Source organism: Channa argus, chromosome 20 (genome assembly GCF_033026475.1).
Source record: "Channa argus isolate prfri chromosome 20, Channa argus male v1.0, whole genome shotgun sequence".
NCBI lineage: Eukaryota > Metazoa > Chordata > Actinopteri > Anabantiformes > Channidae > Channa > Channa argus.
In genome coordinates this window covers 17,795,712-17,820,069 of record NC_090216.1, presented here as the reverse complement: position 1 = coordinate 17,820,069, position 24,358 = coordinate 17,795,712, and the positions used below count along the sequence as shown (strand labels likewise).

At 39.7% G+C, this 24,358-nt stretch overlaps 1 protein-coding gene across 5 annotated transcripts in view; it reads right to left on the bottom strand.

Moving 5' to 3' along the window:
• The window catches only part of LOC137105567 (putative uncharacterized protein MYH16), a 48,982-nt gene extending 25,173 nt beyond the window's left edge, over window positions 1-23,809 (bottom strand). The window contains exons 1-4 of one of the 5 annotated variants that reach the window (XM_067487953.1): window positions 23,662-23,800; window positions 14,636-14,806; window positions 3,936-4,163; window positions 1,165-1,269 (exon numbers count right to left, since the gene is read on the bottom strand). In XM_067487953.1, the coding sequence (XP_067344054.1) occupies window positions 1,165-1,269; window positions 3,936-4,163; window positions 14,636-14,806; window positions 23,662-23,745 (588 nt within the window). In that variant the 5' untranslated portion in view covers window positions 23,746-23,800. Of the gene's footprint in view, window positions 1-1,164; window positions 1,270-3,935; window positions 4,164-6,944; window positions 7,540-14,635; window positions 14,807-23,661 lie in introns of those variants that run through there. The other 4 variants (XM_067487952.1, XM_067487956.1, XM_067487955.1 and 1 more) reach the window with 4 other exon arrangements.
• Window positions 23,810-24,358: the final 549 nt, after the last annotated feature.

Sequence of the window (24,358 nt, the reverse complement as noted above, 5' to 3'; positions counted from 1 at the left end):
CACACTGAGCCTGACATCAATCTTTTCTGTAACTGGCTCTGTGCTATAGGCTTACGTCTTAACTTTGGAAACGTGTCAAGATGCCCTTACTAGGTTTTTCGAGAGCTTTCAGTCACATCTCAAAGTATTTACCATCAGATTTTTGTTCTGTCTTCATGAATATATAAGTGTAGAAGCTACTTACTTACTGTACCTTATGTTCCATTCACTAAACTGCTCAATCAACGTGAGGTTAACATGGTATCGGGTGTAGCCTTGGAGAAGTTTTCCAAGAATGTGTACACAAAGGCAGTTTCCAACCCTGTATACAAAACTGGTTTTACATTTGGGACATTACTATTTTAAACCGTCGTTTCTCCCAGAGAGTCTAACAAGACTAAAACTTTATTGATTTTATTGATACAAATCTGCAGCACACTTTAATTTCAACGGTTGCTGTCCATGTCAAATTAGTAAGACTGTCATTGCTCATTGCATTGTTTTATAATTTATTATAACTGTTCTTTTTTAACTGAAGGAGCTTGAGGTATGTAGAAATGTTCACGGGACATACTGTGCTAAAAGTAAACATTTCTAATTAATGGAAACAAAGAGGTTGCAGACATTTTGACCACTAGTTTTGCCTCAAAGCCAAGTTGTACATTTGTTCAATTATCTTAGGATGAAAATGAACTAAAGATAACTTTTGTTGTACCTTTGATTTCGTGCCATATATCAATCACTGTGACAACAGTGTTGCATTGTCCTCTGTAGCTCAGAAACAGCTTTGTATCTGTAAATACCACGTCTCTGGTAGAAGAAAACTTAGTGGTTCACTCCACTTTATTAAACACACTTTGACTTCAGCCACGGACCTATGTTTCTTATTTCCCTCCCCTCATTTTTGGTCATCAATATTCTATCACTCCAATAAAGGTGTAAAAATGACCAAAATGTGTGTGACAGCTTTAGCCTTCAGATATACTTTAAAATACACTAACACTCTTAGGCAAAAAATATGCTACAGCTTTCAGCATAAATGGTTCTGCTGCTACATGCTGTTTCATGTGTCTCCCTAAAAGTGTAATACTAAATTGCCGTAATTACAATGTAGCACTTTCTCGCTGCATATTGTACCGGCATCCCCTACCCTTACTCAAAAAACAAAATTCACTCTGCTCTCACCTGGCTGAGCTCCACCAGATGGTCTTTCTCTTTCTGGAGCTTTAGCACTGCCTCATCCTTCTGAAACAGCTGCTCCAACAGCCTCGTAACTTCAAGGTCTGATGACTGAGACAGAAAATGTTTACAGGTTTGGGATGTTTCTGACTGCACTTTACAGTACATACAGTAGCTTCATGGACCATACAGTACAATACAGAATACATTTTCCAAATTCACCAAGCCATTCACTAAAAACCATGAGCATCCATGTCATTTGTCGGCACAAATTCCATTCTAAGCTATCTCTGTTACAAGCTTGCCCTCTGAATATTCATTCCTCCAAGGTGGGTAACCCTGATAGCCTCATTTGGCAGGGGCTGACTTTTCAGCCCCACCATAAAACAATTATCTCCTTTCATGACAGAAACAGATGTTACTATTTTGCTTCTTTTTTTTTTTTAATGAACATCAAAGCTTGATGTGGATTCCTGGCTTCTATTGGAGACATGAGGACCTAATGAGACAAATGTGATCTTTAGAATATGTTGGAGCATTGAACTGCAAATGTGAGCCAGCAGACTGAGATGTAAGGTGGTGTCGCTTTGTGCGTTTCTTCTTCAAAAAGGGTCATGTGGAGTGCATTGTACATGTCCAACATACATACATACATACTATTCGCACAGATCTTTTCTTCCTTTGGATCAAAAACATCACTTCCATAATGACAGCATACCACACATTTTGTTGTGTCATTTTTTTTTTTTTTTGGAATCCCAATGTGTCAACTCTGCTATCATTCAGGTCTGGTCTTGTTGCATTCATTGTGCCAGAATCCTCACATTTCTCTCCTACAGTATTTTTCCAAGTGCAAGATCTATTAGCCCAGAAAAATTTTATATAAACTGAGAATGTGGTTTTTTAACATTGTGACCCAGATTAAATTAATCTGTGTAAATTTGCTGAGGCTAAATCCACAACATCTTGTGCCAGTAAAAACAATTTGTCTGTCTTCACGTGGTCCACTGTATGGAATACAGTAAATTCTTTTGGCATTCCTGAACTAAGATAGCATCTTAATCCTTTAACGCACCTCATTGAAATAGATAAAGGGGTTTGGTGAGGGGGCTGAAATGGGGATGTCAGGGCAGCCTCGCTTGTTATTGTCTACCTACAGGAGACAGTGGTTCATCGTGGCATGGAAAAACTCACCGCCTTGAAGGGATAAAGCAGCAATCATCAAGCAGGAAGGAGTAGTTCAAACTGAGACAGACTATATGAATCCTAGCTCATATTTCTGTCGTGATGTTATAAACGTGCTATGGGTTTCACTGTCTAATCACACAGTCACACCTTCATCTAACTTCCAACAAATAAACAATCTTCTTTGGTTAAAATCATACAGATGATTCTATTGTTCTTGCCCATCCTGAAAACATCATTAAAACGTTCAAAGTGTAGGTTGAAAGAACCACGTGACCACAGGTCTAATTGCTAAGTGGAGTCCCCACAATGAAGTAGGGTGAGTTTCAGCGTGGAGCTGCTTTGCTGCCTCTGGGTCTGAACAGGTAAAATTCCAGAGTTCATCTTCACAGAAGAATATCAGGGTGGCTGTTTATCAGCCTGTGCTCAGTAGTAGCTGGGTGATGCAGCAAGCCAGTGATACTAAACGTCAAAGTAATTTGACCACAGAATGAAAATGTTTGTGTTAGTAACTTCAAGAGTCATGCGTATAATATTAGAGCCTGTGGGCGTGATGTATATGTTGGGGACATGCTGACTGAAACACAGGTTCTTTTATGGAGCGAAAACATTTCTACATGGAACCGTTGGGAATCTGGAAAGCTTTGAAAACCTACAGGTTTGCCTCTTACCAGAGTTGACAGAGCAGACAGAGACACAATGATTTTCCATTGTTACAGCTAAGTTATGACTACAAATACAAAAAGGCAAAATACAGCCTCATTGAGCAAAATATCTCGGTCTATACTTATGACTTATAGAAAAACCAGACCACATTTTAGGACAAATTAATGCAGAAAGTCAGTGGTACTAACTGCGTACAACTTATAACGTTTTCAACCACATGTTACCGGCTCTGCTCACACAAAGTACCAGAAACCACGTAATATCCACAACATCTGTCAAATGGAAGAGCAAAAAAAGCAGAGTAGTGTTGAGTACAGTATACTTGGTACCATACTATTGGAAAGAACTGTAACAAACGAAGATTTCATCAACTCAGATTTTGTCTTTCACTAACTTTGCTGGCTGTTGAGTAAGAAAACTATTTTCAGAGCATAATATTATTTGGTTTCTTGCTAAGAGTCAAAACAACACTGACACCACTCACCCATGATGTATGTCACACAGGGAACTACTGGCAGCAGCCAACACAGTTTAGCACTAAGCCTGGAACCAGGGCAAAACACCTTACTGGGCTTTATCCAACGTTATAAAACCAAGCTAAAGATATAAAACTTGTAATGAACTACAAGGTTGTGAATCAAAAAAACTGTCCCCTGTTGCTCTGCCCACTCATTTTTTGTTCAAAAATCAAATGTTAGTTCGAATGCTGGCAGAATGTATATTCAAACTGTACATGACCTAAAATTAATAAGCACGATAACAAGCTTTCAATACACTAACTGTATTAACTAAACTATGTGTTTGTTTAAATTCATTTAAACTACACAAGTGACAGGTTTAGTAGCAACCACCAGTCACAACAAAAGGAATTATCAGTTCCAAGATACAGTAGCATCCTTTGCCGAAGATCAAATGCAGTAATGTACCTGTTTATCCTGCTCAGCCACAGTCAAGGCAGCGTCCAGTTCATCCAGATCTCGTCTGAGGCTGCTGCACTCAGCCTCCAGCCTGTCTTTGTGGAGAGCTAGCTGGGCTGAACAGGCCTCCTCCTCTTCCAGGCGGTCTGACAGACCTGACAGCTGTCGCTCCAGCTCACGCCGGGCCTTCTCCAGCTGAACACAGCGTTGCTCAGATGCCTGGGCACTATCCTGTTCCTGGAGGTTAACACAGCCGTGGCTCTAATTTTTTTCATTTACTGATGTGGTACATGCTGTACAGTCAATTCTTTCCAGTATTATTTTTATGCACCATACATTTCAGATTTTGCATTGGCTGGAATTTATTATGCAATGGAGATGACATGATATTACATCACATTACATCACATCCTTCTTTTTATCCATTTAACTACTGTACAAATGTCCCCACTGTAGGACAAATAAAGGTTTATCTTTTCTTATCTTAAACCCTGGCATTGCTACTTGCAGGACAACTAACTGTGGTTCTATCATTTGTTTTTGAAAACACTTAAATCTCCCTTGTTGCATTTTAATGATGCTGCGTTCCTTCACGCATCATAATGTTGTGTCTATCCTAACATATTTGAAAGAGTAAATGTGTTGTTTTGGTGAGAAGATGAACTAGTTAACACAGTGTAAAAGAGAGAGAACAGGAGTGAGGTTAAATGAGGTAACAGAGACAGAGAATTAGTGAAAGGCTAGTGGATAAAAAGGATAATATGGAGGGATCAGTGGAAGCAAAGAGAAAGACAGTCCAAACAAAGAGGATCTTACCGGGGGTTATGCCACAAGATGAAACTTATCCTCACTCAAGTCAGATGAAACCATCCCCTTTTTAAGGTTGCACTTGTCTTAATATGCAGTAATAGAGCTGGGATGGCAACGCAGGGACGTACAGTATTGACCAGATAAGCAAGTTCTACTAAACACCAGATCTCTTAGTCAACCGCCACCCATAACAGGAGTGAAGGGACCTGACTGTAAAAGCCTGCTCTAGTTACTGTTACTCTCTCATGGACCAGTCGTCATAGAGAAGGCATTTGGAACGAGCTAATGGCATACCCAAATATCTGGGCATTTGTGAAATGATCACGCAAACCACATTTCCATGTGCACTTATTTCCATAAAAGAAATTGGTTTGGCCTCGCTCCCTGCCCCTTTAAAAGTGACAGTTTATTTCTTGTGCTAAGCTTTTTGCACCTTTAACAAGTCCCCCTAAGTAAATGGTCTGCACTCATTTAGCGCTTTTCTACCTTGGTTGGTGCTCTAAGGCCTTTACACTGCTTCTCATTCACCTATTCACACTCACAATCACACACTGATGGCCAATGCTCATCGGGAGCAACTAAGTTGGGGTTCAGCGTCTTGCTCAAGAACACTTTGAGCTCAAACCAGCAACTGGGGTATTGGTGGATGACTGCTTTACCTCCTGCACGACAATTCACATTATGACAAGCTTTTCCATCAATATTATTAGAAAATAAAAAGCATAATAATATTGGAAAGAGACAATTGGTGTTTGCAGGTATAATTGGAGAAGAGGATTCATCACATGCAAACAATCTGTGGCGCAAAAAGGTAGAGCGGTCGTCCACCAATCCAACAGTTGTTGGTTTGATCCCCGGCTCCTCCGGTCAGATGTCGAAGTGAAGTGTCGTTGAGCAAGACACTGAACCCCAACTTAGACTTTAATGCAAACACAGGTTGGTGTTGTATAACTCTGGGGTAATGCTGCTCTGAAGGCAGACATAGTTGAATGAAGCTTCATTGAAAGCAGTCAAAGAATAACCAAGGTACCAGGTACCCAGGTTTTCTCCCACAGTCCAAAATCATGCATGTTTGTGACCTTAAATTGCCATAGAAATAATTGTGCTGGCGAACCGCCTCTCGCCCTATTACAGCTGGGATGGGCTTCAGCACGGTTACAGACAATGAATGGATGTTATTTGTAGTTGCATGGTCAGAAATCATTTCAGACGGGACAGGTCTGTTGTAGAACCCAAATAAAGAATTATTAGCAGTACCTTTGCCTGAACACATGGTGATAGCTGATATGAACACGAAAAGTAGATTTCTTGTACTATGATGCATTTGGAAGATAATTTTCTGGGACACACCTGAAGACTAGTAAAGACTGTCCAAGACTGGACAGTCTTTACAATCATAGATATCTAGACAGCCTGGAAGTGGCGCACACCTTCCAAAATAAATATACTGTTACACGGGAATCTTGAATTTTTAACTTTTTTAAATTTGGGCCTTAAAGAACAAAAGAATAAAAAAGCTGCAAATTCATGGATGTAAACGCCTGGACGACCAAGACTCGAGACAACGCTATGTTCAGGTAAAGCTGTACTTACTGTTGGTCTTTTACGTTAAAATGACTAAGAGCAACTGGGTTTTAAGATTAAAGATGGGAATCTTTGCACAGCACAAACTTAACAATTGTCTCTGCTGACTGTCAGGACAGACGGAGCCAGACTGGCACTGACCAGGACCAAATCCCATATATAACTGGCTGCACAGTGTTTGCTGAACTTCAGAAATTCAATGCTCTTGCTACCATCTGTTTGGTGACTGCTAAAATGCCATTTCCAGATTAGCACTCACTGGAGGCCATTTCAGAAGAGCTCAGTTTAACGAACAAACTAAACCTGTTTGAAACGGACAAATTAACCACGACTAGGTCATTGTTGGTTTAAGTCTCTATATGGGAATTTGTAAAAATAGTAAAGACATAGAGTAGAAAATGACTGGGGTAGCATAGCTTCTACTCCAGCTTCACGTTAGCCACGTTAAGCTACAGAATTGGCTACTTGGTAATTAACAGAGAAAATAAAGAGAAAAAAAAATCTACCCATATTTTATCCGTAGAAAAAAACTCCACACGATATATCTATTTTGATTAGACATATAGTTTTTTACGCTTACTAACAGGCAAGCCATCATTATCTATTCCCAAATGAGTTACCCACAGCTGCTAATCTGTGCTCCAGTGTTGTGCTAAAGCTGTCCCAGTCCAGATCTTCAGGTTCTGCTTCTGGTCCTATGTCATGATTTCCACTGGCTTCCTCGGATTCATCAGAGAGCGAGTGGCGGCTTTGACTTAGCCTCACAGACATCATCTTGAGGATATTCCCTCCAGTTCCTGCACTGTTTTCTTTTGCAGACTTTGACTGTTTGCCCTGAGAAGAGGCTTAATCACTTCCCTTTCTCCTCCTTCGCTTGGTGTTCAGCTGTTCTGCTTGTTCCCAGAGAGCTTTGGCAGTGGCTCACACACACAGGTGCTGCACCATGCTGCAGATCCTCTTCCTTACGCATACTTGCAGCTCTGCTTACCTTTCTCTGTCGTCCTCATTGCATTTAACATGTCATCCTTCTTTATTCTCCAAACTCTTGTCTATATCTTTGTTTGTTTTTTTCTTCCTTTCTTATTCTTTCTCTCCCTTCAATCAAGCATTTGTCTCGGTTTAACTTCAGGGGGTGGTGGTATATGCTACCAGACTGCTACTGCCATTAGTAACACTATGCAGGTAGCCACTCTTACTGTAGCCTGTACAACCACCACGTCTCTGGGCTTCTTTCCCCACTGTAGTCTCCTCCTCCCCAAAAACAGGTGGCTCTCCAGAGTTTCAAAGGGGTCCCACGAGAATGTCGGTTGGTGTAGGGTGTCTTGTCTGAAAAGTCCTTGAACGTTGTGCTTTTCTGCCACAGAAATGCAGCCGTCAGCTGTACTATCAAAGCCACACCACAGAGAGACAAGAAAACAAGGGCAATGTTCCAGATTCAAAAATGCCTTTTCTTCTCTCAGTCTACGTTATAATTGACAGAAATGTCTTGAGCGCCCACACCCACATGGTCTCCCACAATGCCATGGCATTCATCTTAGGAAGAACAACGAGGCATATTGTGCTTTAGGTTTCAAGAGTCACTTTTTCTTGAAAGAAGCCACCGTGATGGATACAAAGACCAGACCAGGTTGAAGAAGTACATGTTGAAACTTTATCATTGACACTGGAATGCTGACAAACATTTTGAACCGAATAAAGTTCATTAAAGACACAAAACAGACTTACTCTTTCTCATTCTGAGCAAAAATCAGACTCCATCTGAAAGTTGTAACACTGCTAAGCCAAAAACTAAAAAGTAAATAAATTATGTGCTATAAAAATGTGATAGATGTATGGGAGCAGATACACAGGTCAGAGGGCCATACTTTGGTACAATATAGGGTCTTTCAACATGTTGATGTGCATTTAAAAAACTCCTTCATGGTACAGTATATGCACTATATGTCTTTAATATGCCAGCAGATCTGAGGGCATTTAATAGCTATCTGTTTTATCACAAACTGTAGAGGAAGAGGCCCTTTTGTGCCCAAAAAATAAGAACCCACATGCAAGTGCAATGGAATCAAAAAACATCTTGGTGGTAGGAGTATAAACAATACTACTCAAAAGTATTTCATTGTACAACATTTGCATTAGATAGCAACAGTGATTCTCACTAAAGGCAAATTCAAAGTCAGAATAACTGAACAGAATGTTAAAATGCCCAAAAGTGGAAGGCTCCGCACTCATTGCCAATGCCACAAGGTTGTGAAAAAAATTGGATTTCAGAGAATTGTTTTATTTTGACAGTGTGGTCTGGGTTCTTGTACAGAGAGGCAGCACAGAGTCATATCTTTATACAGTATGACTCCCATTTGAACTGGAGAAGCCCAAGACACTGAGGTTACCATAGTTTGCCTACCATCATATATTAAAAAAAAGTTTTAAAACTGTTTTAAGACAGCTTAAAACCAATTAACTGAAGCCCAATGTCTTGTTTGCATTGCAGTCTTGTCATAAGTAAGTAAGTAGGAAAAGGCTACTGTTGATGGAAATTTTAAAGGAAAACCCTCTGGTTGCAAAGATGTTCTTTTATTAATTGTAGCTTCTTTGTGAACAATGAAACCATATTTTACCATGGTTACCCAATCCAAAGTTTCAAAATACCGTAACTTCCCTACGAAGTAAAAACTTGGCATTTGATTGTCAGCTGCCTCTTAACATCCCATAGTCAAGATGAGTGATAACACTAGAGGGAGGAGGCACAGCTGCCAGGTGCTTTTAAAACAAGATATTCATCACAGAGTCTTGGAAAATAACAAGATTTAAGAGTCTAAAGCCACACCAGCTGCTCTGTGAGTTTGAACTTAGTTAAAGTGGTGCTCCGAGCTACATTGTCTGCATTGCATCATGCCTACAGTGACCAATGTTAACATGCTGAGCTTTAGCATGTGACCTTCATTATCTAACCTGATTATCCTGGGAAGAATCACAGAATTCCTTTTTTACTAAATTTGTTTGGAGAGGTAGCATGGCAACAGTAGCACAACAATCATATGAAATACAAGTGGCCATTTACTTGGTTCTTGCTGTAGATGGACCTATCACTTTAAGAAAGCAACATAGTGTTGCATAGTGAATAATGAGCAACCAACGCATAAGCTTATGATTATAAGTCCTGAATAGGAACAACTAGGGGGTTGTGATCAGGGAAAATGCTCACTGCACGTAAACTTCAAAGTGCTGCAAAGCCCATAGTAAAGCAAGTGTTTCCTTCTCAGTGGTGGAGTATTTGGGTTGATGTGGTCTTTGAGCTGGTTAGAGCAGTCTGAGGGGCAGCGACAGAAGAGAAATTCGTACAGAGATCTTGGAACCATCCAGTCAACCCAAGGAAACGGTACATCTCCCTCCTGGTGGTTGCCACAGGAAATCCCACAATAGCAGAGATCTTAGCATCTGCAGGGCACACCAACCCTTGACCAACCTGACGACCAAGACAGAGAATGGTAACTCTACCAAAGTCGCATTTGGCAAGATTCAGTATTAAGGATCTGTTTGCTAGAAGGGTGAATACTTCTCTCAAGATACAGTAGATGATATAGAAGCTTATAGTAATGACTGGTCAACTCACGTGTCTAAGTAAGACCTGCATTTTGGGACAACTCCCAATATTTGATTAATTAATATTTGCAAGGTAGCAGGAGCATTACACATGCCAAAGGGCATAACTGTATATTGAAGAAAGTGGTCAGGAGGTACAAAGGCAAAGACCTCAGATGCTTCTGGTGTTAAAGGTATCTGGTAAAACCCCTTCAGCATGTCAAGCTTAGTGATTTATGTCGCAGTTTCAATTCCATCGAAGCAGTCATCAATACCAGGCTCTTTCAAGGTTTCTCTTTTGACTGAATTAACCTAATAGGCAGGCTGGAGGAGCGGCTGTAGATCAGTTGGTCCACGGTCGTCCCTGGACCACAGGGTCACTGGTTTGATACCTGGCTATATTTTGAAGTGTCTCTGGACAAGACACTGAACCCCTAACAGCTCATTCCCATCCCCAGATGTGCAGTGCCGGTCCAAGCCCGGTAGAAATATGGGAGGGTTGTGTAAGGAAGGGCATCGGGCATAGAAACTGTGCCAAATCAACATGCAGACAATGATCGGCTGTGGTGACCCTGAAGTCACGGGATAAGACGAAATGACATAAACAAAAAAAAATTAATAGGCAGGCTGCTTGATTGGTGTGGGGTTAGTCGAGACATGCCACGGTTTGTGACCCTAGTTTGAGAAAGCACATCATTAAACAGAGATGGGAAATCTTGAATGAGATTATTAATATCAGCATTCTGATATTATACACACAGCAATCTGTCATTAAAGAATAGCATCACAGGACTTTTGCATTGTTTGTAAGTCTATTTAGAAAATGAATGGATGGATGTTTTTATTGCTACTGATTGTCTAAATCTGGAAGGTGGATTTTGGACTGTTTGTTGGTTTAGTAGGATGTTTTGGATGCTCTCTGACTGTGTGATATTTTCACCTTTTGCTCTTTGTTTGTGGCAGTAGTCAGTTGCATTATAAACAGTAATATTAGTAGTAGACAGTAATCTCTTCAGTCTAGATGGCCATGTGGTTGTGAACAACATGCTTCTATTGGAATCTTCGTAAGAGATTAAAAAATAAGAAGAGCCTTTTGCTTGCTTCCATCTTGTGCACTGATTGGCCAAGCTGGACAGCCAATGACAGTTGGCTCATGGGGACTGCCACTGATTCAACATGCAGAATCAGCTGAAAGACTGTTTAAAAAAGTCCAAGTGGTGTGGGACGTACGGCAACACCCGGGACAGACACTCACTGATGGGCTGACAGCGTCCGACCCTCGGCTTAATGTGTCATGGCCCTTACAATGGACATGTATAACAAGTTAGCAGCAGCTCAAGCTGTTCTTCATGTTAGTCCGATGGTCATTAAAATAGTTGCTATGACATTGTGATGTGCTTATAATAACAGCTCACTGATGTTGCACAGGTTTAATGCACGTCAGGAAGCTAACAATTTCGTGAACCATGAATGTCTCTACCGATTTTCTTAGCATCCACTGAGGTTTTTTTTTTTTTTTTAAACCAAGAACAAAAATGTCAACCTCATAATGAAGAAATTACACTTTGACCCAGAGCTCAACTCTCTCCCCTCACCAGTTTGCCCTTACATTCATTTCTTTCCTTCCGTTTGCTCATACACATTAAGTCAGCCTTCCTTTCCATAGCCCCCCTTCACCTTTCTCACTGCTCCTCTCTCCAACCTCATCCATCTCTCCCTGCCAGTCTTTTGTCCCACAGTTTGCCTTGGGCTGAAGAAACTTCAGAGCGAGTCCAGACTGAAAGTTTTTCCACATGCAGAACTGGGGCATCTGGATAGCTGTGCAGGAACACTCCGCATTTATTTCCCATTAGCAATAATTGAGGGGTAAACAGTAGACTTTTCTTGGTTAATCTCCACATGTACTGAACATTGTTGGAACTTTAGAAGCAAACATTTTTTGTTTTGACTTTTGCAATGGGAACATACAAAATCTCCACCTGTATAGGTGAAGATTTTGAAATGCATCCACTAGGCAGTTTTTTACAGAAAATGTCTAAACAATTGCCAAGAAGTTTGGTACATGGATTATCAGCACAGATATTTTTATAAAATTATATACTTTTCACATAAAACAATAGTCATATGAACACATTCCTCTTGTTAATAGTTAGCTTCAAATACACATTTGAATACATTTTTGCACAGAACAAGGTCTGTGGATGTTGGTCCCATCTTCTGTGGAAAGAGCGATGGGACATGAGAGGAGTGGTTGTAGCATGTAAGACCTCCTTCAGTGTCAATATGAGCACCTGACTATACTGTTTAAAACAGACTTAAACATTTGTGAACCTGTCTTCTAATATTTTTCTTAATAGAAGTCTATAATGCTCTCACCACGGCTTGGTCACTCTCTTTTTCACATCCTCACTTCCTCTGAAACCCTTTTTTGGGGCCTCTTTGCTGCCTCTGCCCTGTTAAGCCACACTAAGAATACTGAGCTACTTTCTTCTTACATTGTGCCGTAAATCACTGTGCAGTTCCCGGAGACAATCTGGGTCATTCCACTTTCTTTCCATCATTGTTGAGATTAACTTTAAATACATTTGAGTTGGGATAGAGACTGCAATTAGTAAGTGAGCAAAATGCTTTCTAATAAAATAAGTAGTTGGAAATAATGTCGGATGTTCTGACAGTTTTGGCCTGACAGGGCAGCAGTGCATTCTGGTTGATTAAAGAGCAGGAATTCGTTGTACTCGTGATGAAAGATGTGTTGGGTACCTCCAGCCTCCTGCAAACGACTGGGATAATGAGGAACGAGACAAATTTCCCCTCGGAAAAACTGGAAGGAGTCCTACAGGCAGCAGTAGCACTAAATAACTATGACAAGGGGTCACATTTCCCACTGCAGTCAAATCAGAAGGGATCCAAGTTATGAATTATACTGGCTGATCTGTCTCCTCCACAGATTAACTTCATTATTTACGGTTGGCTTCACAGAGCAGGACACAGTTGCAGCCAGAGCAGAGCACACCTGGTGATACTAATTTCTAAAACAGTGTTTTTGTCGGTGGGGTGAGTAGTAAAAGCAAAAAGGGTTAAAGACCTAACACTTTTATCACTAGTGAAATGAAAGACTTTATGAAAGAGGGAAGAATGTGGGTTATAGAGGAAAAAGAGTTGCAGTTACCTTAAACTCACTTGAACCCACTTTTTACACTGATAAGCGAAAAAGAATCACTGCATGGTTTTCAGACAGTGATTAGACAGAGGTGATACCTGCTAAAGGTCAGAGCATTCAAAGGACTCACAGAGACAAAGATCCACAGTGACACATGAGGTTGTCGTATCCAGACAGCAGTAAAATACTGCAGTCTAACTCCTTGAAGGTTATGACGTGTTCCATCGAAGCTGCCTGAAGAGTCTGCTAAGGCACTTAGTCAACAGTAATGACTAAATCCCATGAGCGACCCTGGAACACTTTCCACAAACACTGGCAACAGCAGTACTCATCCACACTCTCACATTTAATCCTCTGCCTCCAGAACTGGTCCATTCTCCCACACTCCCACTTTTGGAAAAAGAAGCAACCACTGTAATAGAGCGATTACTGTCATCGAAAGAGAAAATATCTGGAACCACTTACAGACTGTCAATTAAGCAATTTAGTGATTTTTATTTAGCAAAGGATAAATGGACAAATTAGGTTCAAAGATGGAACTGTTCAATGCAATAATTCATTCAATTGACATTTAATTGTGTGTAGCAAAATAAACTAGGGTCAAGGGTCACTTGTCACTTTTATCACATCGTTGCAAATGGACCTTACCATTTATTTAGAAGGCAGCCCGGTGAAATTTTAATCACTATCCCTATAGCTCTGTGTGTCCGCCAACACTTGAGGGAAATATTGGGCTTTTAATGTGGGAAATGCTTCATTGTTCCCCAGTTAGTCACTGCCTCTGTGTTTTGGGCAGGTATTCTACCAAAGCGTTTTCACTGAGAACAGCTTCCAGCTGCACCTAGAAACAAGCTTCAAGAGAGTAGTGAGAGTGAATCATCACACTTTCAGCCATGAAAGCAGAAACACTTCACCGAAAGCCGATCAAAAGCTCCAGAGTTAAGAAAAAACTACAAAGTTACGTGATGAGTTTGGTATTTTTGGTAGACTTAAGTTGTTGTTCGAATAGAACAAAAAGTCTGTTTTTGCAGGCACAAATTTTACTGTATTCATTTAATGGTCCATTGTATTAATAGATGTATGAATATTTCTACATCAGAATGCAGGTTTTTATTTCTCACAATAAAAGTTGTGCTAACACCTCCTCTGAACCAAAGGGGGATGTGCCACTCACAGATTTCCCCTTGCAGCCAACCAATTACACAGAGAGCCTCAGGCCAACAAACAGCATGGTGCCCTATCACATCAATCTGGGTAAAAACACATTCTGTACTTGTTCTCTCAATAAAACGATCAAGTGGAAAATGGTTAACACAGCAGTAAAAAGCCACAGCACTGAAACAAGCTTAAACACAGTGACTGCCATCTCTCCCCCCGTCTCTGCTAGGATATCATTATCCACTCAGCGTTGGTATAATGACCACGTTCACAATCCCTTATCAAGCAGAAAATTCCGACTTAATCTCAAATCATGTGAGTGAAACAAAAGAGAAAAGACTTTTTTTATAAGAGGAAAAAAATGAAAAAAGAGAGATGTAAAAAGGAGAGATGCAGCAGAGCAGAGCAGCAGACTTACAGCTTGGTATTTAGTGGCCACCTCATTCTTTTCCTCGATGAGCTGGGTGTTCTGCACCTCTAGCTCGCGGACCCTCGAGAGGAGTCGGTCACTCTGCTCTATAGCTCTCCTCAGTTCCTCTCTCTCCCTCATCCCTGTATGAATGTGCTGCTCTAATGACAGAGCCCCAACCTGGAATGACACACACACACACACACACACACACACACACACACACACACACATATACTGAAAGCCTAATATTTAGCTCTGCTGGCTGAGTAAATTACTTTTGCTCACTCCTGTCGGGATTCCGAACTGTAGCCGCACTTTCTCTCCCTTCTGTTCTCCATCCACATCTGACACACACACACACACACGCACACACACACACAGAAATACACAGCAACACTCTGTCAAAGCACCTTACCCTCTAAAAGACATCCACATGCATGTATGAGTACACGCACATTTCCTCCCATCTCACAAGACTGGCCTCCTGCCAGCTTCCTTCCACTAAGACAATATAAAACTTTTGTCTTTGGCTGCTTCATTGCTGCTCAATGCTCTGAAGTTTTAAGGGGAAACAGGCAGCGTAGATGACAAAGATGCAAACAATAAACTCAATAGTACAACTAATTATAGTTTATGAGAGTTTATTACTGTACAGAAAAGCCAAAACAGTCCAAAAAGAGGAGTTTGCTGATCCAATGACCTATCAGCCAGGCAAACGTGCAACAGCCCAGTGATCTTTTAAGAAGTTTATATTGTTATTGTATATTGTATAATTGTGCAGCTTCTGGTTTTCCACTCTGTCATTCACTTCATTTAACGTTTAACGTTTTAAGCTACTTGGATAAAGTTTAGGTTTGGAGAAGGCTGTGACTCAGCTGGTAGAGCAGTCATTTTTGAACCCCAGGGTTGGTGGTTTGATTCCCGGTTACTTTCTTGGTTCCACCAGCTCATGGGAAATCTATCTGGTTCTTTAAGTGCTAAATACTCTACTATGTTCACCAGCCAGTTCCTGACTTTGACTGTGTTTCATTTGGTGCTGATGAGATGAGAAGCCTGTAGTAGGTTTATCAGAACTTATTTTTGCTAAAAACAAACTGCTGCTCGAAACAAGGTTAATTATAGTGAGAATGAGGAAAACTAATAGGTCAAAAATACTCATGGAATTAAAGAAGATAGGCAAGAGTTTTATAACAAATGAACAAATGAACCCTGAACTCATGGGATAAGCCTAAAGGACAAAAAAACAAAAAAATAACAAAACAAAACTCTAAATGTGTATGTGAAATGTAACAGGTTTAGCACATTAATTCATTAAGTATCTGCAAAGTGGCTGCAAATTGAGAAATTGCTAGAACCTCCTTCTATTGTAAGACTCAATTACAGTACCTGTTACCCTGGCATCAGATGACATTAGACATGACAAGTTGCACAAAGACAAACAATCGTTCATGATTGTATGAAGGACAATTACATTGTTTTCTAAAATCCAAATCATTTATATCATTCTTACAGCTAACTACCACTCTGGCACCTCAGGCTGGTTAAAAAAGACATTACAAATACTTTGTCACCCTGAGCTGAAGACTACATGGTACGGAGGCTAAAGATCAGAGGCAGAGTTCAGTCAGAAATGTTCAGATGATAAGAAACAGACAGTAATGCAAAGATGTTATCAGCATGTGGGCAGCACTTTAGTACAAGGCAGAACTGGTCTGAGTTCTATCAGCAACACCCCACCAGTTCACCAGAGTACATAAAATACGACTCTAAACAGACGTCTGTCAAGCTCAGACAGAACGATATAAACACAAATATGTGCGATGATGTGTGAGTTTGCAGTGAAAATGATTCTTACTGTGAGATCTCAGAAAAAAACCTCCAAGAATGATAATGTACATATTAGACAATCCACATAATCAGGAATAAAGAAAAAACACCTACAGCCAGACACAAAACCAGACAACCCGCAATAAACCAACAAAATTAATATCAATAACAAGAGTTGTAAAACATAAGTCAATAACACTTCAAATACAAGCAATGGAAGAAGCTAACTTGTAGGTATTGAACTTTAAAAGAATACTTAAGTGAAAAGTTTGGGTTCAGAAGTAATATTACTTTACTTATTACTCAGCATTATTTTACTCATTATGTTACTATATTGCTTCCTCCATAAAAAAAGTAGCAATGTACTTAGATCTACAGCAAGTGCATGAAATAAAAACAACCCTTTTGAAAATAATGAACCTGACAGGGACAGGAAAAATCATCCTTGTAAGATGTCAAACGCTGTAGCAAGCAGTTTTATGACCACGGATTATTTGAATTTGGTCCATGTGAAGCTCTGCCCGGTTCAGTAACTACGACTTTGTGACTTCCTTTTAAACGGCAAACGGTAAATGGTCTGCTTACATCGCAAAGCACTTTACAATGACACTGCAGGGACTTAAGAAAACTGGTTACTGTAAATGTTCGTATACAGATGCTAAGTTGGAGAAAGCTTAGAGACTTATTTATGCATATACATGCCAGAAAGAAAAAATCCATATTCTCTGAAACGGTTTCCCTGATTCCCTACTTTATTTGGAAAAACAGCTTTCCTGTTTACCCCACAGTTAAGAAATTAGCTTTTCTGAGAACCCAACTGTAACCACGTTACTTGAGTCCATACAAATGCACTGAATGTTGCTTCTCATTCACACACACACTCACACACCAATGACAGCGGCTGCCATGCAACGGAGCAACTTGTGGTTCAGTCTTTTGCCTAAGGACACTACGACGCATCGCCAGGAGGGACCGGGAGTCGACCCACTGACTCACTGCCTTACCAACTGAGGTTGTTGTACTCCACGGCATTCCTTAAGGTAATAAAGAAATGCGGCACGGCTTGGATACAAATATTATTACTGTCTGGGAATTGTAATGCCGCTTTTATCCACAAACATATCGGATTGCAAAAAAGTTGACTTTAAATAAATGGTAATGTTGCTCTTTTAATTCTGGATGTGTAAATAACCAATGGTTGTGCCAAAACTTTTACATTTGTCTTACTTCAGCGAAACCAAAATTTTAAGTATCTGCATGATTTAGCACTTATGATATGGGACTTATTTAAAAATTTGATCAAAGCATAGTCAAAGGATAAATTCTAAAAGTAGTTTTTAGAATTTTGTTTTTATTTAAAATGTTAACATGCGAGCATTTACTAATTATAGAACTAAATACAAGAAGGAAATATATGGAAATCTAGATTTTAAATGAAAAGTGAAGGAAACACCAAACTTATCATCAGCGCTAAAGTTTGCTAAATTCTTTGAACATTTTAGTTAACCTGATGATGGCACTAAAGAAAAGGTGTAAAAGAGATGTCGTCTGCATAAAAGCTCACATTAAAGTTAAGTTTAAGATATTTGTAAAAATGTTCAGATATATTGTAAACATTAATATCAGTATAGTAAACATCGATGTCTCTTGTCCAAACAGTTCATTTTATTACATGGTCTTTTAACAACAATAAACATCAAATTCAATGTATTTGACACGACTGTCGATCTTAATCTAAATGCATTATCCAGAGTTTTTATATTGTCTGTCTCCCAACAGCTAACAAGATTCTTCAAGTAATTTTGGTCTGACTTCTAAAACATAGAAAACAAAGTTCTTCCCTTGGAAATAGAGATGTGATCTGATTTTCCACAGTGAGATCTGAAGATGGAAAGGCAGGTATAAAAGAAAAAAACTGTGTTATAATAAGAAAGGCAGAGCACACAATCACCCCCCAACACACACACACACACACACACACACATACACAAATATCTGTTACTGCCGGTGTCTGTGTCATTGGAAAAGAGCTGTCATCATTAGCTCGCAGCTCTCTGAACACTGACAGTGAGCTTATCCGTCACCTGACAAACTGTACAGCCTGTCAGTGCAGAAATTAGACCATTACCATGTTGTTCAAATAAGATTTAGCCCAAGTGTCTTTCAGTCGCCTTGAGGATACGTCCGCTGATACACCTAAACTTCCTTTGCCTGCAGTCAGTTTAAACACAATGTATTTACCTGTCAGTGCAGGATTTACCATTGCACTCAACATCAATCTAGACATAGTTGCCAGAAAAGCAGTGGAAGATAAATGTGACAAATCAATGGTTGACCTTTAGCACAATCCCAGGGCTCAACATTTTAAGCCAGTGTTATTGTTGACAATGCACAAATTAAATGCTCTCTTTATTGCAGCAAGGTCCCTTTTTGCATGTTGAAACTTATTAAGTTAAACTTTAGGAAAGACTCATGTTTTGACTTGAAGCTCACAGATATTTGTCTGCTCTTCTTCTCCCAGCAAAAAATCTTTCCAATTGTCTTAACTAACTTCTAGTATGAAATGATAGCCCATTTTTCTGTTTCCCAATAACCATGTTTTTCATCTGATTCCTAACATTTCTAATCTGACTGCTGGTAACTGAAATATTAATGTCACAGTCTCCATTCCTTTTATTTGAGCAGCTATTTCCTTCCATAACTTCTCATTTGAACACATGTTCAGATGCTACTGTTTTCAAGTACACGTTTATGATTCTGGTGTATGCTAATCACACATGTTCCAAGAAAATCTATTTTTAACAAAGAAATTATTAGCTACCCCAAAGGCTGAAAAGCATTTGCATTCAGATTATTAGCACCATGTGAAATGGTATTTAGCATCCCTGGTGGAGGCAGTAATAAACCATCTTTACAGCAGCATATATTTTTTCCAACAACAGAATGTTTTAAAGAGAAACATTAAAAAACAACTACCTGCACATATATTAAGTTTCAGCACTATTTTATGTTTAAAAATATGACTGTCAGAGGACAAGGGCCAGATTTACAACACTCTGCAGATTCACAAATAAAACAGTGTGTATATACAGATGCTTGTATGTCACCGTGGACATTAGTGCACAGGTGCCATTTCCACTCTCCCAGTTTACTATGAAGGGATGTCTGAATGCCCTTAAACAATATCTGCATATCATATGTTGTGGCTGCTTCACCACGCATTAGACTGGTCAATGTGAAAGACTGGAAATGAAATAGGAGATTCACAGTCCTGATTATGATGCTTTAGCAATGTTCTGTAGCAGCACCAGAGAATCCGTTAAATAGCCACTTATATAGCACTTTTATCCAAAGCGCTTTACAATGTTGATTCCCATTCACCCATTGACACATACTCATGCAAGGTGCTCACCTGACCTGAAGCAACTTTCAGTGTCTTCAGTGTCCTTCCAAGGACACTTCAACATGTAGCCGGGAGCAGGGATCGAACCACTGACCTTGTGGTTAACTGCCTTTACCAACTGAGCTACAGCCGACCTGTTAGCCGTTATCACACATGGCTGTTACACACAACTAATACAGGCTCCATGCCACTAATTTATCACGCCTAACATCACACACATATAACAGTTCAGTATCACAGTTTAAAATAAAATAAAAACTGTATATGCATCAAAAGTGACAACTACAAAGACCTTCAGATTATCAAACAGTTACAGTTGATCAAATAGACAAATTTGTACCATTGATATTTAAACTATCCCTCCACTATGGGGAAGACTCCTTTAAATAGTTTTCCCAGTGAACCATCAACATGCCTGCAGGCCAAAGTCAGACCGGGGGGAAAGCTGGCTCTGCCAATACACAACAGCTATGTAAATGATTACAGGCTAATAGTTCAAATATAGCACCAAGACTGACTTTCCACACATTACACTACTACACTTTAGACAGAAATCTCCTTTTAAACCCCCTTTTCTCTCTATATGGGAGCTGTTACTATTCTCGCCTGTAGGAGTCACCTCAAGTTACATCAAGTCTGTTCCGATGTCCAAAATTGGCTGGGCCTGCTTTTTTGGTGCATCACATCGATCGGGCTGTGTGTGCGTGTTTGTGTGCATTGTGCTCTGGTTTCTGTGCAGTTACTGCTTTGTGGTTAAGCTGAGCACAAACTCTACAAACTCTTAACTGCTCCCAGGTGAATGGACTCTGGCTGAACTCTGAATCCAGGTCACAGAGGACGCACAGGCAGCTCTTTGATCGCTGAAGCTGCTCATAGTTCAGTGGTCGACTGGGTGCACGTCAGGTACAATAACACCAGCCTATAAATCATATCAATGACATGAGTGTTGTCAGGTAATTATACTGCAGAGATAACTCTTGACATTATACACACTGTGGAAGGTTTCTGCTCTGATCAGTACCTGTTATTGTCCTGATAGAGCTTATTGAAATACCTGACATACTGTAGTTGGGCCATAGAACACTGACTGTAGTTAGGTTAACCTTCATAAGAATAAAATAGAATAATACTGTATTGATCCTTTGCAGTAAATTAATTTCTTACAGCGACCCACCAAAACAAACAAAAAATAAATATAGCAAAAGAAATAATAACATACTATTAAAAATAATCTATTACTACCACATACACACGAGTTTGCTGGGATTGCTTTCAATTTACCATCTTTCAAATATTTTATGAGGTTAAACCATGTTCAGGAAAACACAAAAGATTCTCTCTGTCCCCCCACACAACACTTGGGTTTAATGATGACCCACATGCAGCATTATCAAAACAGAAATGTAGCACAACTTTTCATGTCTTTGTTGTCTGACACAGCTTTCTGTGTGTGTGTGTGTGTGTGTGTGTGTGTGTGTGTGTGTGTGTGTGTGTGTGTGTGTGTGTGTGTGTGGCATTTGGCATAATGTATCTGAACAGGTCTGAAAATGCAGACAAAGACAAGGACAAGAGATCAGACTAGCATGCATCTACTGAAAGAGCCATCAGGATCTGCAGGGCCGATGAGGCAACTTATCATATCCTGTAGAAGAGCAGATAACATAGACAACGTGCCATGAGGTAAATATTAGATTGTGGAGTTAAATCCTGAAAAACACTGCTTCCTTTTTCTCATACTTTCTCAACTAAGCTAAAACTGCAGAGAAGAATTAGGTTTGGACCCCAAAGACTTATCTTTTGTCCCCTCAAGAGAACCCAAGGTGGACCTTTAACTGCACTTGCATTAAAAAACTTGTAGTCATGAGTGGAATGTTCCTCCTGTATTCTTGTCACTACATGGTTTTTTTTTTTTTCCAAGTAAGTAAAAATATTTTCATCACGTGACCAAGTTCAACACACTGGAAATCTAGGACAACTTTCATCTGTTTATAAAGACAAGATGTGGTAGAAAGCTCTGGAAAAATCTAGTAAGTGAACTATGAGAAACAGTGTAATACTTTGACAAACTACTATTGCAAAAATCACAATGGAAAATTAATACACAATAACTTTATTGAAAGGAAAATTTGTAATGTACTTAAACAAATGTCAATGTGTTTTATTATAGTTATGGGTAAAGGTATAGCAGATACAATATATGACTCAGAATTATGGGTAACACTACACTTTATGACCAGTAGATTTACTGAACTTAATATGGAGTTTTGATGTATTTTTACTTGAGTATTTCTATTTTCTGCTACTTTATTCTTTGTACAGTCACAATGAGATTATTATGCTCCATAATCATAAAAGTATATTGATGTCTGATGTAATTCAAATTACATTCAGATTTTTATTAAAGTCAGACATATCATCACCAAACTTATGGAAAAGCTAAAGAAGAAAACAAAAAAACAAACAAACAAACAAATAAAAAATCAGCTCATGAGCCAAATTATAAGAGTTACTTTGTGAACACAATTGAGCTATTGTCACGTCTTTGGCTACATGACTATTCCTGCAACAGGTTTACAGATCTTTATAAATTATATAACTAATGATGCTAAATGAATTCAGAGTAAATGGTCTCAACTCATATAGCGCTTTTCTACCTATCGGCACTCAAAGCACTTTACACTGCTTCTTATTCACCCATTCACACTCACACTCACACACACACTCACACACTGATGGGGGAGCTGCTATGCAGCTGGCCGACACTTACCGGGAGCAACTAAGTTGGGGTTCAGTGTCTTGCTCAAGGACACTTTGACATATGAGCCAGGATTGAACCAACAACTGCGAGACTAGTGGACAACATCTCTACCTTCCTGCACCCATCCCATCTGAACATGCATTTCACCTTCTGAAGAGGAGATTAAAGAGAAACCCCCCCGATAATAAACAACAGAAGGGGCTGCAAGAAAAGACTGAGGAGCATATGAAAAGAATAAACCAACAATTTGGTAATTGTGATTTTTTTTTTTAAATAGCCATTTATGGTTATAAATGTGTAATAATACAGTTCTTCAGAAGTGGTGGGTATAGCCATGCTACACTAATGTTTAAGTTCCACCTGACCACTCATCATGCTAAGCTATGCTAATTGCATCCCATCTACAACTCAGTCCTTCTTATCTGTCATCTTATCTATCAAAATCATCCACTAATGCTGCTAAACTTTTATTGAGTTCTATTGATTCATTATTCCCATTCTTTTCTGTCTGCAAGCAGATGAAATTTAGTTCTTAAAGCCTGATGCTTATCTGTATTTGCATTCCTGTGCAATATGTGTATGTGTGTGTGCATGCATGTGTGTGTGAGAGAGAGAATGAAAAACAGAAATATGGACTGTGTCAAACATGTGCAACCCTATAAAATGTACAGTTACCTGCACAAAGTAGTATTATACAGAAATAGTAAATTAAATGTTTAAGTACTTTAACAATGACATACTGCATATCACTACATAGACAAACTACATCCACATGCATTGTCCTGCATACTTTGACAGGCCCTTTTGAATGGACCTCTTTGTGGGGAGTAGTAGTAGAAGATTTGTGGGGCTGTAGTGAAGAGGAGCCCTGGTTCTAATGCAACATGCTGGAGAACACAGCAATGGATACAAACAGGTTGAGGGACTGCAAGAAGAATTAATTAGAAAAATAACGGAAAAAATGAAAAAAGAGAGAAAAAGTGACGATCAAAACACAGTGGAACAAAAAAAGAGGCAGGCAGAGAGGTGAGGCAGGTTTCTTACATGTGCCAGAGGTCTGCTGTGGAGAGCGATGGTGGGTCTGTATTGGTGGAAGTCAGTCTGGATCACACACACTCTCTTCTCCATCCTCACAGCTCACAGCTGCCCATGCTGTCTTCACCCAACCAAGCTCTGGGGAGGGAGTGAAGCATGTGCTTGTGTGTGCTCACTTGAGGCTATGGCAGTGTGTGTGTGTGTGTGTGTGTGTGTGTGTGTGTTTATGTGTGTGTGTCTTTGAGAGACAGAGGGTGTGTGTGTGTTATGCCTGCTACCTGACCCAGAGAGGAGCAGGAGGGAGAGTGGGAGGTGACGAGCAAAGAGAAAACACGGAGGAGCTTCAATAGCCCCCCCTCCTCCCCCCAAGTACACACACACACACACACACACACACACCTCCTGCCTAAAGCCACACCACCTTTTGACAGTAGTACAACACAGACTGCCAGCCTCCACCAGAACAATGTGCAACCCCCATCAACACACACACACACACACACACCTCATCTTATAAATGTGCATTCCTGTGGCAGGAACTAACACTCCAAAGTGGGCTGATCCACAACCAAAGTATGTCAAATATGATTCAGAAAAAACAGCAGTATATACAGAATAATTGTTAAAGTCTTTTTTTGTAAATTAAAAGTGACTGATACCTTCCATTGGTATCAGAAATATAGCTATTTCATTTAGTTTGCATAAA